The following is a 15,125-nucleotide window of genomic DNA, read 5'->3' on the forward strand; positions in this document are numbered from 1 at the left end:
TCAATCCTACCATGAGATTCTTTAAAAGCTCCTTTAAAAAGCTAAGGAACTTTATAAAAATATCTATCACATTAATTTGCCTTTATATCTTGCAACCCATTATATGATTTGGATAGAATCATCTACCTTTAATGTTCAATCCCCATATACTTTTCCTCCAATGATAAATTTTTGAGAACAATAAACCTTTTCAACTAACTAATCACTCATCGAGCTAAACACATACTTGATGAACATTTAAAGAGGTCTTTAATTTTGTTCCATTATAATAAAAGAAAGTGAGACTAAATCTTCTTCTTACTATACCAAGAAACACATGTTGAATCAAAAAACAAACAAACAAACATAAGATAGACCTTCGATCGTTTAAATCACCATCTAAATTTGCAAATGCAAAAGAAGCTTGTTTCCCCTTCCGTTAATGAATCTTTTATCCCATTCAAATAGAACGTTAGAGACCTTCTTCTAATCATTAATGATGGTCATAATCAAAATATAGAAAAACAAGAATATGTAGGTCACTTTATTATTTAATTACTTAATCATTGGATTAGAAAGTGATGAAAAGGAAGTTAGTGCTTGACTTAAAAAAGCTATGCCTTTTTAGTCTTGGCATGAATCAAAAGTCGGAAGGAATCTTAACATACAACAAGATTTGGAATTGACAATTGTAAAATGGAAGCAAAACTAACAACGTCATACAAAGTTAGTTAGTCGAGAGGCGCGAAAGACACGAGAAAAAGAGGATAATTTTTTAAGTCGAGAAGAGAAAGAGCTTGAAAAGCCTCTCTCGAACAGAGTGGGTTAAGTGTTAAAACAGTAACATTACAACACTATTTATGAAGCTAGTGAATGCGAAGAAGAGAAGGAAAGATCCAAGAGAGTGATTTTAGTATTTGAGATTAAATGCATGCAAATGTACCATTGTTATAAATAAAAAGAAAAAATTGGTAGAGATGGCAAAAATATTTTAAAAAATTTTTCCAAAAAAAAACAAAAATGAAAACACACACATATTAAATGTGAATGTGTTGTCTGACCCTTTGCTGCAGAGGGAGAGGATGATGATACTTCTTCCTCTCTCCTCTCCTCGCTGAGCTGCTCCTTGGCATCGAATATGACAAGTGGATCCGTATTCAAATGATTACATCACGTCTCGCTCCTTCCGAAGAAGTGGCGACGCACTGTTGAAGTACAGGTGGCTTCTATTCCTCAACAGAGACTGAACAGGTGGCTGCAGTTGGCGAGCTGTGGTGTGGGTGGAGACCGGGGAGGACATTAGAGCACTGTAGGACTGTCATATCGTGTAGGGACTCTTGAGACCAAACCTTAAAAAGTGAAGGGCTTTGCCTTGTCCAGACGCATGCATGCATGCATGTAGCGCAGTGCATTGCGATTCAGAATTGCAGATGCATGGCAGTAAACGCTGAACAGGGAAAGGACTGAGGAGCAGGAGGGGAGGGGAGGAAGCTCTTCGTTTCTCTGTATCTCGGGGGATGCCACGCATTGATTGATTGCCATGCATGCAATTGCATGTGATAATTCGAAAGGGAAATAAATATATATTTTGTTTTTGCTCATTGAAATTTTTTTACACTGTTTTTGTTTATTTATTTTTATAACCATTTCCCCTAAAGTTTAAATTTTCATGATAGAGGAGGCAAACAAATTTAGTCATCTCTTCACTTTGTTATCTGTTGGATCAAAGCACGAGATGGCAAAGAAAGCTGGATAAATGATTAGTTATTTTAAGATTGAATGTTTTTACCGAGTTCAGCTGCATGGAGGAATATTACAAGGAGGAAGAAAAACTTCACTTTTCCCTAGGACACAGGCCATGGCCATCCTCTCCTCTGTTACGGGCTACAGGGTTCAGAACAGAACAAAACAGAAAAGGTTGCCCAGCACTTTTGTCAGTGAAGCATTTTATCAGAACCCTATTTTCTGCCTCAGCACAGTATTATATTTGAACTTGCAACTTTTCTATAGGAAGACAAGTTAAACAGTCATTTTTGATCATTCAAAATGAATATACTTTATATGAACGACTAACTCTATAAATTCTTTTACATCATTGACCTTTAATTAGGTAGAAATGTAAAAATTTATACTAAAGTAGTCTTTAAAACAAACATTTATACTAAATTGATTACCTTTGTTGAGTGCTCTGCAAAATTTGTCACAACTATTCATTCACCTTTGGTAGGACAAGAACAGGAGCACATATTTAAAATGAGCTCAGAATTCTAAGATACCATGGAAATATGGCTTTGCCCCCACTGCAAACCAAAGCTTTCACTTCAATAGTAAGAATCTCTCTTCTGGTCGTTGCTTGGACTTGAGTAGGCCCACTCTGTCTCCAGAGCCAGCAAGTTTCACCTCCATTGTTGTCTGGTTTTCAGACAAAGTGTTAGCTTTCAAAGCTGATGACAAACTTTGACAGCAATTGACGTAGCATATATATCCAAACTGAGATAACAAGTGATAAATATCTTGCACAAAGTATTACATGATCACATCACATACAATTCCAAATTTTCAAGGCAAGTCAGCAAACAGGTCCATAATTATGGAAGATTTCATTTGATCAGTTTCATTCAGGAAACTGCTTCAAATTTATACAAGCCAATAAATCTTAGTTTATATCTCAACAAAGGGATAAACTATGTAGCCGACTATAGAAGAGTATTGCTAATACATGTTCCATGGCAGAGTGTTCCCCAGCCTTAACATCAAATCTTACAAAATTGTAATGTAGAGCTAAGAATCATCATATAAGTGACTTGAGGATATCGTCGACATATTAGGATAAGATCTCACCAACATGGTGATGCCTCCAACAGTGAGCTCTGAGTTGGTGATCTCTAAATAATAGATACTTTTGTGTAATCCCCATAATTCTCTTGGTGATCAACATTCCTACAGAGATTGTTCTTCCACTCTGAGGGCACAGGAAGACTAATGGTAGCAATAAATGGCAAACAATCTTCTATCCCCGACTGTTTGCTGTCTTGGACTTGTTTAGGTCTGCAAGCTCCTCGATCAACTTTCTTTCCTCACTGCTTAATCTCTTTGGAATTTCCACCTGCACTCGAACTAACTGATCTCCCCGGTTCTTTTGCTTACCAAGGTAAGGGACACCCTTTTTAGCCATTACCAAAGTTGAACCGGGCTGCGTCCCAGCTGGAATCTTCAGATCTAATGTTCCATCCAGTGTAGGAACCTTCATGGTAGTCCCTAAGATAGCATCAATGTAGGATACCTTGCAATCATAAAGAATCTTGGTTCCCTCCCTTTTGAGCACAGGGTCTGAGCGAACTTCAATGAAGACATAAAGGTCACCGGGAGGACCACCTCTCCTTCCAGCATTCCCCTCTGACCGGACCCTCAGCCGGCTACCAGAGTCAACTCCTGGTGGCACTTTCAGACTAATTCTCTTTGACTTCCTCACACAGCCATCCCCATTGCAGGTGCTGCATGGAGTAGAGTATTCACCCGTACCGTCACAAGTTGAACAAGTCATGACCTGCTGGAATACACCCAGTGGTGTCCTTGCAGAAGAGATGACCTGACCTTGACCTCCACAAGTTCTGCATTTTCTTGTCTTTGTACCTGGTTTGGCACCAGATCCATTGCATGTTCCACAACTTTCTAGCCTTGTAACCTCTATATCTTTCTCAACACCAAAAATTGCATCTTTGAAATTTAGGACAAGATTATAGCCCTCATCATCACCTTGCATAGGTCTGTTGCGAGCACCTCTGGTTCCACCCATCCCGCCCATCCCACCCATGCCCTCAAATAATGACTCAAATAGATCGAATGGATTGTTGAAATCCTGCAGTTAACAGAAACAATAATAAAAATTCCTACAAAAAGGCTATTTAAAAATAACTTTTATATGACAATCTGCCTCCATAGCATACTCACCCCCATGCCCATGTCAGCACCTTTGAGGCCTGCTTCTCCATACTTATCATACAGAGATTTTTTTTCATTATCAGCTAAAACCTGTAATATAGCACTGTCAGTAACAGTGGTAAACAGGGAAGGGTGCTTATTGTAATATTGGGAACAAACATAACAAAAAGAATAACCTCATATGCATTACTAATCTCCTTAAACTTTTGCTCTGCTCCTGGTTCTCTGAAACATATAACACCAATAATAAGACCACCTAGAGTTTAAGAACACTCATATATCACAAAAGCTAGCAGAAGATAGAAAACCACTAAACATCATTTAACTAAGATATTTTATAGAATAAATTATTAATAGTTCCATTTCTAAAGATGGTCGGTCACACCAATATACATCAACAAATAGAAAAATGATTGTCACCATGTTATATTCAGTGTAAAGGGCTTACAGGATACGATTTAGGCTGCAAAACGGGTCAGCAAAACAAGCACCATACGTCATCCAAGAGGAAAACCTCAAACCTTACTACTATAGCCACACAGAAGACAAACGGCCTCTGAATATGGCCTCACCTAGAACAAATAGGGTATTCAAATACTACATATGATTTAAAGCCAAAAATATGTAATATGTATGATCTAGCACCATACTTCATCCAAGAGAAAAACCTCAAACTTCACTATAACCACACAGAAGACAAATGGCCTCTAAATATGGCCTTATCTAGAAGCAAAGAGGGTATTCAAATACTGTGTACAATCCACCTAAAACCAAAAAAGCATTGCAATAAATTATGATTATGACAATTGGTCATTCTAAAATTGCTGAAGCTATTGGCTTGTTGCTTGTGTGTTTGTATATTACATAGCAGCAAGATTACCAATAGCTTTACTTTTCCAGTATGCAAGAGGCTGAAGAAATCTCGATGTCAATAGAAAAAGTAGTTTGTTAATATTTAAAATTGATAAAGAATTACCTTATTAGAATGAACATTCTGTTTTTCCTTTCAGTATAAGGTGGCATAAATTCTAAATTGGATGACAAGCATGAAGTAGCAGCAATAAGCTGGATAAGCATTGATTAACTTGCTTACCTGATCAATGATTATGGTACAAGTCTTCATGTCAAGCATAAAAAATTAACGCTTTCTAGGCAAGCATTCTGTTTTACCTTTCAGTATGAGGTGACAGAAATTCTAAATTGGATGACAAGAATGAAGTAGCAGCAGTAAGCTGGATAAGCATTGATTAATCTGCTTCTTGAATGATTATGGTACAAATCTTCATGTCAAGCATAAAAAATTGACACTTTCTATAGGGTCATACTTCACTAATATAAAACATATCATTTATTTTAAATGCACATGATGCTCCTGAATTCATAATATAGTCCAAACTTTCATAACCCAGAGTAACTTAACCACAGTGCAACTTAATGTGATTATAACTCTTAATCACAAAGTCCTTTTTTTTCTGAGAGCAGTATACTATCTTCTATTTCATGATTTTAAACAAACACATACACACACACACTCCAACCCTAACAAGTCAACAACAACCATCACAAATGTTGCCATTTAACACATAAAACACAATTTACACTCACTTGTTGACATCAGGATGATAACTCCTGGCAAGCTTCCTGTATGCTACACAACAACAAAACAAGCACCATCTTAGTAGCTAATTATAGATAAATTGTTTACAGTAAAAAACAAATTTGGGATAAGAAGAGTTCAATGACGAAAAGACTAAGAGGATAGTTCACCAGAGTACAAGTTATCTTGTAGTCTTAGGCAAGGTGATGTGTTAATATAGTAATAAAACATTATCACTATGCTACAGTTAGAAGACCAAACGAGACCTAAAGTCTTACATACTTAGCATGCATAAGGCTCTGTCCCATAAGTTGAATTCCATAGGCTTGCAAACTCAACTGATTTTTCATTTTTTAGGGGATGCAGACTCTAATGGGCACTTGATCTAAATATTCTAGTATTTAAAGTATATATTTTTCAGATAATGAGTATACCTTTATCGCATGATAAAATATCTCTTTTCCATAAATATCAACTGTCAAAATAGTTTAGGATTGTTTACGATCAGATGTAACATCCTTTGATTTTGTAAATCTCGAAAGCCTAAAGTATCCATAAATTACAAATGCTATCGGTTGGAGTTCAATCTCAACAGTCAACATTATCTAAGACCCTGAATCTGCAACCAGACCCAATTATATAATAGCAATCAGAACTTGAGCAGAAAACCTCAAACTATGATATTTGTTGGCAATTTCTTTAAACAGGCTTTGGTCTATTAATCCAGTATGATGAAGTATCTCCCCAGTCTTCTCAGTTCAACAACAAGGTTTTTCTTCCATTTCTAAAAAAAAAGAGATGTGTTCTCACTTCGTTACCTGTAAAATATATATATATATTTATTGAACTTATTAAAATTAAACTAATCTCTCTAGATGTATTATTTCATTGATAAATCATGAAGTAATTTTCATGTTCTCAAATTGGCTCTTTCAATTTTTTTATGTTCATGTTCTACTCCAGGAAAAGATCCTTCCCAATTACATACACATATAGGGAAAATCATCTCAATACCACTTCTTTTTTCTTTCAATTCGTTTCATGTACTTTTTCCAACTCGATTATTTGATTAAATCATCAAAATTCACTTCTATTAAATGTGTTCATATCAACTACATTGATTCATCATTATGCCATCTATCCCCAAGTCCAGCATAAGAATACAGTTTGATATTCCATCTAAGTGGCATGACTTCTTTCAAAGTATGATTAGTCATCTTTCTCAAGCTCTCCACTCAGGCCTCGTCAATTCTCTCTTTCTTATGTTTTTTTTTCTGGTTTGTTGAATACTTATATCAATTTAATTTAGTTATTAAACCAGTTCAAGGATTGGAACCATGATAGATTTGTATCAAACAACTTCCGAGACAGAACATGAACAAACACTTTTGTTCTAATGTAAAGAGAAGGATAAGACATTTGTTTCCAACAGCTTCAAAAGAAAGAAAGAAAAAACATTGATTAACTAAAGAAAAGAGAATGATAAGAGATTTGTATCCAACATCTTACAAAAAGGGAACTGAAGAGCCTTAAGACATGTTTGCTAGATTCTGGGAGGCATTCTACAATATGCTTAACGAATGGGCAACAAAGCAAGGCAAGAGGCCTATTAAGACGAATGTAACTAGTATTGCATTAATATCACCCAGAAAAGTAAAGTATAGCTCATATGAAGTATACTTGCCACTTTTTATTTCGGATTTACTTGCATTTCTTGAGACACCAAGGATAGAATAGAAATTCTGCAATAAATGACAGTGAAATTACAATAAAGAAAAACCGACAACAGAGATAAATTTGATCAACAGACTTTTTTCCTGATCAACTTTCAAAAAGTTAAAAACCGCATCGTACTTACAGATTCAGCTCTAACGACAATTTCTGCCCTCCTATTACGCCTAGTATTTAGGTATGGGCTCGAATTGTACAGAGCAGATGAAGATATTTGACCAAGAAAACTGGCTCGTGACGATGACAGACAGTTCCTTGATGTAAAACTGATACCAGAAAGAGACAGTGTAAGACAGAAAGCTTACAGATTAAATGCAGACTGCAAAGATGACATGAAGGCTTTTCCCAATTGAGATTAACTACATAATTAAAGGAAAACCAAGCAAGAGAAGGAAGGTATCAGCCCTCTAGCTATGTCTTTTGTCCATACAAAAAGAGGATAAAACCATTACCACTTGTCAGTTGTCACACCTCAACAAAGAATCATGCCTCAAAACAGGATACTTACCAATTGAAGGTGAATTATAATACATGCGCGATATAAAGCTTACCTTGTGTTCCATATTAATGTTGTTTAGCTAATCATTTGCCTCAAAAACTTGAGCATTAAGGATCAATATATATTTATATTGTAATACTCCCAGTTGGTGCAGGTGAAAATCAGGATTGACCCCAAGACCAACTTAAATAGAGATATGTTTTTTTTTTCTAAACATAGACGATACTAGCAGCACCTGATCTCGTCCTTGATACCATGTCAAAGATGATCAACCAACTATTTATCTCAAAAGCTAGGTTTGTTAGGAAGGGAACGGATTTATGAATTTACATCTATTTACCTGGCAACAAGAGGACAATTGGGAGCTAACTGATATTCTTCCCCACTAAATCCCTTTTCATGTGCATGTCCATTTGCACATATTGGCTCTAAATATCCCATCATACAGATTGGTTCTATGTTCCCTGTGAGTGATATGCATGCCAAATCTTATGGTTTAGTGTTTTAAAAAATCATTGATTTAGCATCATGTTTTGTCTTAGGAAAGGATTCTCATTAATAAGAGATGGATTGTAAGTCCTAAAAACAACCGCTTTGAGGATGTGGGATAATTAGACTAATCTTAGGGCATTTAATCTCATGTCTCAAGTTATTGGTGAGCCTCACACATACAAATTGGCCACAGGATCCCTTGAAATTGTCTACAGGATCCTTTGAAGTGAGATGGGGATTCGAAACTCATTGATCACTATATTACCGTGATTATAGGCACAAGTCTATTGAATTAGATATTCAAGGCATAGTTTGGCCAACAAGCTAAAAGTGGTTGGTGCTCTAAAATTGTATTTGACATGAACCGATCACCTAAACCACAAAGGTTATGCCCTAAATTATAGTTGGGTTCTATATAAAGCTTAATCCAATAAGTAATGTGGTCGTATTCAGATATAACAAGTTGTCATTAATTTTGTGAGGTTGAGGAACTGATAGTTGACTTGAGATAGAGAAAAGAAATATCCGTATGCAAGTTCCAATAACTAGTTAGGAGTTATAGGTCAAAAGGTAAAAAGAAGCACCAAAATAGCAGGTATTTGGCCTAGAACTTTGAACATTACGTAGTAAATTTTGCCAAAAAGAAACACTACATGTGACAAAAACACATAGAGATGAAATAGCACGAGTTACCCTGTGTGGAGTGTGAGCGCCATGTAAGAAAAACATATCTTGACTCCAGGAGATGCACTTCTTAATATTACTTGAGGTTGTAGTCCAAATTGAGGCACTAGAATGCTTCTACATGGTACGGTTGTCATTGTATCGAGCAACTTCAAGCTTCTATATTCCCTCTGTACGACAACAAATTAATCATCACGTTTCTTGTAAATAAGAGAACAAAGCTAAAATACATAAGAAAAAGGGAAAAAGTGACAATCGACCAAGACTGTGTCATTTTGTTCCTGTCCAAATCTGCGATGCTCTATAGTAAATCATAATAGTTTATCAGCAGAAGAAGTAGGATATTAATTACTTTTTGCAACTATGTCAAAAACTATAAACATATCGGACTAAAGAGAATTCAGAATATAGATACTTTGTTGTCCGATAGGCAAATCCATGCCACGTAAAAGAAGACACAGGCGAAATTTCTCAACCTTTAACCAGATACCATGCTCTACCACTACATTACAAGTTCGTAACAGGTCAAAACCTAACCATTCCATAAATCCAATATTCTCCAACCTCCATCAGCTGGATATCAACCAAACTCATTGTAAGCTAACGCATCCACACCAGCCTGCCCTATGGAGAAATCTGCATTTCGACCCAAAAAGTAATCACTACTATCTATAGGCATCCTTCTCTGCACTCAACCCAGTACGCTAAATCTTCCACATATGAACCAAAACACATATTTAACGCGCTTCCTTTTAAACTATCAGGAAACACCTCAACGTCTTCAGCTAGCATTTTTTTTTTTTGAGAACCAAAATACTCCGAATAGACATCACGATACGCAAACAGGAAACGCATTCAAATATCTTCCAAGACGAGGAAGAAAATCCAACCATTGCCCACGGTGACGACGGTTACGACGATTATTTCTTCTCCGACAGGAAAGGGAAAAAAAAGACAAAAGGAATTCTAGAAAGCGTCATCAGAAGAATTCGGGAGGGGAAAATAGTTCTAGATAACAAAAAGAATCACCTGTACTGGCGGCGACGGTGGCGGCGGCAGAAGAAGGCGGAGGTCGTTCTTGTTCCGCCCTCTCGCGTTCCACTCGCGCTCACGAGGGGACGCGATAAGAGAGTGTGGTGGCTTGCGGTGCGGGTTAGGGATCTGGTCGGGGCGCCGTCCAATGGGTATTTGAGTACGTCAAATTGCACGACGTCCGTCGGATTTGGGACCCAATTAATTTGTAATTAAAATTATATTAATATAAGTGTCCAATTAATTTGTAATTAAAATTACATTAGGATATCCAGGTTGTCACCTAGGCATCGGTTCGATCCCCAGCTATGGTATATTTGTAGAAATTTCTTTCAAATGGGGAACACAATCAAAGGATGTTGGACGTCTGGACTTGTTAGTGTGTGCACTTCCCGATTTACCCTGGTGGCCGATGGAAAACTTTCGTGGGATTGGACCGATCACCCCAGAGATAGTCAATGAGGTTAACTGAGATTTATTATTATTATTTTTTAAGAAGGTTGGTGATGGTTAGGTGGGTATCAATGCCAACACTTTACTAGGAAAAGTTCATTTATAAAATCACACGTTTTAATCATTAAACTTTAATGAAATATAATCTTTCAATAATATTTATATTTATATATTTTTTTCCTTATCGTTTTATTTGTCATGCTTGAACAATGTCTACATCATATCATTTTAATGTATTCTCTTTACTTTAAGCATGATTTGAAATTATACCTAACTATTCTCAGATAACAAAGTAAGAATATTTATTATTTTTATAATGCAATTTCTTGAAATTATATAATCATAATTTTTTATCACTACTTTTCAATCATTCTAAATTTTGGTAGTTCTAGGCAGAAACAACAAAACTACTGACAATTGTGAAACAGAAGCAATCCACCAAGCCACTGGTTTCAAGTGAGAATTTTCAGATAAATTGCCCAAAAACTAATGTAAATATCAAGAAGTTATACTCGCAAAAAGCTGTATTTTCCAGATCAACTTGATTTGATATTTTATACAACTTTGTAGGACAAAACAAGGAGTATATTTTCAATGTACAAATTCATGTCCCTCTACGAGAATCTATACAGTTGTTACGGCAAGCTAGGAGAAAGTGAAGGTGTTGCCACATTCAACTCTCCGCAGTTGCTGATATAAATAGTTTTTAGAGGTCGATTCCACATTGTACGAGCTATCTGAGCCCTCTCATCTCCAAGAAACTGTGCAAAATCATTGAATTGCCGAATCCTTTCGGCTGGCTTATATGTGGGAATGGTAGCTATGTTGGTGATCACATCCATCCCTGCAGTATTGCAATATGAAACTTCTACATTAGTATCAGATAAGTTAATGATTACTGGTCAAAAATTTAGGCACATGTAGAAATCGAACAAGGAAAAAAACAGTTTAAGCAAGTTCTCTAGAACGTCAAAGATGAGCTTAAGTAGTGTAGTAATTCCACAAGAAAATTAGAGGATTTCTCATGTGGTTCGGTGCCATAGGATGAATTCCACATTGAAAGCGAACAACACGTTGAATTGGAAGTCATACAATGGAAGAGAGGCATAACATCACCACATCCCAGAAAAAAGTGCACAACTTCATGAATTTGAAAAATGGTTAAAAAAAAGGATTAACAAACTTTAGTCTATAAATTTGTAAATATATATGCGTGTGCATATGTGAATGTGTGATCAAAGAATTGGTACAAATTGCAAGCCAGTTTGACTCCCTGTACATACAAACATTTGCATTAATACTTGACTAAGCTTAAATAATCAATATGAGAATTCCAATTATGCATTTAGGCCACAAAGATTTCCAGAGATTTCTCAGATTGAAATAAATAGTGGCTCATTGACATGTAATTGGTTCAGCTTCAAGTCGTTGTAACAGAATGTTGGGAGGCAGACCATCAATTAGGGCACAATTATTATACTGCAACTTATATGGACCCGTTTTTCATAATTTTCCTAGCAATCTTTTTTCTATAATTTTATTTTCGTCAGGAACTGCTATTCACAGTTTTATAATGATAAAAGTGCATTTGACTTCATGGAGTAAATTTAGTTAGTAATTTTTACTATGTTATATGGATTCTTTGGTTACCCTATGCAGGCTATTCACACGCCAACATGAGGAACCTTAGTAAGAGTATAGTGTAAGAGAACCATGATTCTTTTATGTGAGGTGTTTGATATGTAAGATCTATACTCGTACAGAGCTGAATCTAACATTTACGACACAAGAGTGCTAGGAAAATTTTGATCAGTTTTCTAAGGTAAATTTTGAAAGCTAGCAGTTATCCAAATAAATGAGAGAAAATAGGCTAAGATGGTATAAACACTTGTTCAAAGACAGCTTATAGATTTTGAGTGGACAAGTTGAATCAATTAGAAGTCTGATAAGTAAATGAAGACTCAAAAATGCTACATAACCAAAATAGATAAAAGTGACTTTGAGAATTACTGGCATGTAGCTTTTCATGGAGCTCATAATCAATACCAAATAGAAGGGTTTACTTTTCATTAGTGTTGTTGAAAATTTTCAAGTATATTTTAATATTTGTGTATATTCTTATCATCCAACCTTCCCTACCTCTATTGCCCTTTCATATATATCCAATTTTGTTCGCTCTTGAACAACGACAGTCCATATTGCAAGTCTTTGTCCTAGTTGAGCCATCTCTTTGACTTCAGGAACTTGATTGAATAAAATTTCTACAACCATCTTTCTCAGGATAACGAATGGAAAAGCTAGAGACATTGCTAGCAAGATACACAAGTCAACTAGTAGTAATAGTTAAATTTAAACTTTCCACCATCAACTTATACTGCAACTGAGTTTAGCAAGGCACACAATTCTACAATTTGACTCATACTGCAACTTATACTGCAGTACAAGTTCAACTTATACTGCAGCTGAGTTTAATTCTAGATAAACGGAATCTAATTCAGATTGAATGAACCTTGATAAAAAGGACTAATGTTCTTCCAAGGCAACAAGCACAAATTTGTTATCAAGATGCTTCATTTGCATTTCGAGTGGATAAAATGATTTATGGCAATAAAGCTTGACAGACGACAATTTCTAATCAGCAATAACATCGACTAGATTAAGAGCAATTCATCAAACAACTTACCTTCGAGCACAGTTCCAAACACAATGTTCTCGTTGTCGAGCTGCGGGCATGGCCCCGGCCCAGTGGTCACCAAAAACTCCAAATTGTGGTAGTCCGGTTCCAGCTTGACGGCTTCGTCATCATCGTTCTCCGACAAGCACAATGACAGAGTTCCAGGTCTAGAATGCTTCAACTGGAACGCCTTGGGGTCGACGGTCTCCATGTTGCGCAGCAACCCAGCTGGCGGCCGGACCTCCCCCTTTTCCTTCCGACCCTGGCGGCCGGCGACAAAGAACTGGCCCTGGAGGATCTTGTGGACAAGCGTCCCGCGGTAGGCCGCGGAGGCGCATACCGTCTTGAAATTAGCGACGGTCTGAGGAAGGATCTTGCCGTAGAGGCCGAACACAACGCGGCCGAGGGGCTCGGTGTCGGGGCAGGCAGCGAGGTCGAAGCCAAGAGGCCGGTCAGAACGGAGGTAGCTGGGGCAGAGGCCGAAATCGAAGAAGACGCGATCGGTGACGATGGCTGGCTGTGTCTGGTCGGGTAGAGAGGCGGTGTCTGCGGCGCTGGGTTGGGCGAGGAGGAGAGAGGAGGCGGCGGATAGGACGAAGGAGCGGCGTTGGAGGAGGGAATTTGAAATAAGGAAATCGATGACTTGGGCTTGGGTGGAAAGGAGGAGGCGGCGGCGGCGGCCGCGGAGGTGGCGGAGAAGGGGAGGAGATGCAGGGGAGAGCGCAGGCGACGACGCCATCACCGGATAACCAGCAAGTGGCAGAGGGAGGGGTCTAAGTTGGTTCGGCCCGGTCCAAGCGCGCCGAGTTTGAGAAACGTAGAAAACTCCCCGTAGTTTTAAATATTTCAAAGTACAGATTCCAAAACTTCTGTCATTAAGTCTTTAAAACTAAACCATTTTTCAATTTTACCCAAAATATTTTTAATTTTATAAAATCAATAGTTGATCACCACCACAACGACTACTGCGGTGCGATTACAGCATAAAAACAAAACCGCCCAACGCCACCATGGCGGCGACGGCGATCGCTCCCCCTCGTTTCCCGGCACCGCTGGTGGGCGCTACGGCCGGGCCCTCGTACTCGGAGGGCGTCGGCGCCGGCGATGCCAGCCGCGAGCGGAGCGAGTGGCGCTCCGACATGACCACCACGATGAGCCTCTGCCCTTCCTCACAGGCCCCTGCCGCGCCGCTGATGAAGTAGTACGCCCCCGACCGGCGCAGCTCCACCGTGGACGCGCCTTCCTTGTGCTCCTCTAACGGCCGCGACCTGTCGCAGCTCAAGTACGCCTTCCGCGTCACCTCCAGCACCGAGTCCTTCGCCGGATCGTACTTCCATACTGCATCAAAATGTTAAACTGTGTTAGATTTCTCGACTTCATTTTCCTTGCCAATTATCTTTCGAGCTGGAATTGGAGGAAAGAGATTGGATTACCGAGGGAGTCACCGACTTGGAAGCGGTTTCTCTCAGCCCACTGATTGAGGGAGTCGGTGGTGTTAGGAGGGATCTGCCAGGCATTGTCGGCGCCGCCCACCAAGAACTCTTTGGCTTCTGAGCTGGTGATGGCTAGGAGGAGAGCGATGGACAAGATAAGAGAAGAAGCCATGGAGGAATTAAAGTTCGCAATCTGCAGAGTGCGTGTGAGAGACGTGGAAGCTGCAGGTTGAGTTGAGGGCGGCGACGGCGCCGGCGCCGGAAATTTATAGCGAGGGGGGAAGAGGAAAGTAGCCGTTGGAATGAGGAAGGGGAGCCAGGTGTGGGATTTCTGTTTGGGCGTGCCACGGCAGCAACGGTCCGAGAAGCAGAATGATCTTCGCAACGTATACATCGTTTGGATTTTCTGAAAGAAAGAAAACGTACAAGTTCCTAAATTTAATATTTTGAAAAATGAAAATTGAAAATTGAATTGATTTAACTTTTTCATTTTAAAAAGCAATCAAATATTAAAAATCTATTCTTTTGGGTTGGATATTAAATATTAAAAACATGAATTTGTTTTTTCTGAAAGAAAACTTGAATTTGTTGAAATTGAACTCCATCAAC

At 38.2% G+C, this 15,125-nt stretch overlaps 3 protein-coding genes across 3 annotated transcripts; all 3 read right to left on the reverse strand.

Annotated features, from left to right (window-relative positions):
* Positions 1 to 2,522: 2,522 nt before the first annotated feature.
* On the reverse strand, positions 2,523 to 10,065 carry LOC141843828 (chaperone protein dnaJ A7A, chloroplastic-like). Its single transcript, XM_074731854.1, has 8 exons — positions 9,954 to 10,065; positions 8,938 to 9,094; positions 7,377 to 7,525; positions 7,203 to 7,260; positions 5,527 to 5,569; positions 4,098 to 4,146; positions 3,931 to 4,011; positions 2,523 to 3,838 (listed from the first exon to the last, which is right to left on the reverse strand). Exons 2-8 carry the CDS (start codon positions 9,059 to 9,061, stop codon positions 2,990 to 2,992), a joined length of 1,353 nt encoding a protein of 450 aa, XP_074587955.1. The 5' UTR covers positions 9,062 to 9,094; positions 9,954 to 10,065; the 3' UTR covers positions 2,523 to 2,989.
* An 856-nt stretch (positions 10,066 to 10,921) lies between these two features.
* LOC141846909 (peptidyl-prolyl cis-trans isomerase CYP28, chloroplastic-like) lies at positions 10,922 to 13,822 on the reverse strand. The gene is made up of 2 exons (XM_074734940.1): positions 13,093 to 13,822; positions 10,922 to 11,253 (listed from the first exon to the last, which is right to left on the reverse strand). The coding sequence occupies exons 1-2, from the start codon at positions 13,820 to 13,822 to the stop codon at positions 11,045 to 11,047; spliced, it is 939 nt and encodes a 312-aa protein (XP_074591041.1). The 3' UTR covers positions 10,922 to 11,044.
* Positions 13,823 to 14,006: 184 nt separating this feature from the next.
* On the reverse strand, positions 14,007 to 14,730 carry LOC141813841 (early nodulin-like protein 15). The gene is made up of 2 exons (XM_074701835.1): positions 14,517 to 14,730; positions 14,007 to 14,421 (listed from the first exon to the last, which is right to left on the reverse strand). Exons 1-2 carry the CDS (start codon positions 14,686 to 14,688, stop codon positions 14,060 to 14,062), a joined length of 534 nt encoding a protein of 177 aa, XP_074557936.1. The 5' UTR covers positions 14,689 to 14,730; the 3' UTR covers positions 14,007 to 14,059.
* Between the last annotated feature and the right edge of the window lie 395 nt (positions 14,731 to 15,125).

This window comes from Curcuma longa, chromosome 1 (genome assembly GCF_044706935.1).
Source record: "Curcuma longa cultivar G26 ecotype Majalengka, Jawa Barat chromosome 1, ITB_CL_G26_1.1, whole genome shotgun sequence".
Lineage (NCBI taxonomy): Eukaryota > Viridiplantae > Streptophyta > Magnoliopsida > Zingiberales > Zingiberaceae > Curcuma > Curcuma longa.

Excerpts from the sequence above, each read along its gene's own strand:
- LOC141843828 (XM_074731854.1), bottom strand. The coding sequence starts at position 9,061 with ATGACAACCGTACCATGTAGAAGCATTCTAGTGCCTCAATTTGGACTA. Across the intron at positions 7,261-7,376 it reads TTGTCGTTAGAGCTGAATCT|AATTTCTATTCTATCCTTGG; the intron begins GTAAGTACGATG and ends CATTTATTGCAG. Across the intron at positions 4,147-5,526 it reads TATCATCCTGATGTCAACAA|AGAACCAGGAGCAGAGCAAA; the intron begins GTGAGTGTAAAT and ends TATATGTTTCAG.
- LOC141846909 (XM_074734940.1), bottom strand. The coding sequence starts at position 13,822 with ATGGCGTCGTCGCCTGCGCTCTCCCCTGCATCTCCTCCCCTTCTCCGC. Across the intron at positions 11,254-13,092 it reads GTTTGGAACTGTGCTCGAAG|GGATGGATGTGATCACCAAC; the intron begins GTAAGTTGTTTG and ends GCAATACTGCAG.
- LOC141813841 (XM_074701835.1), bottom strand. The coding sequence starts at position 14,688 with ATGGCTTCTTCTCTTATCTTGTCCATCGCTCTCCTCCTAGCCATCACC. Across the intron at positions 14,422-14,516 it reads CCAAGTCGGTGACTCCCTCG|TATGGAAGTACGATCCGGCG; the intron begins GTAATCCAATCT and ends ATTTTGATGCAG.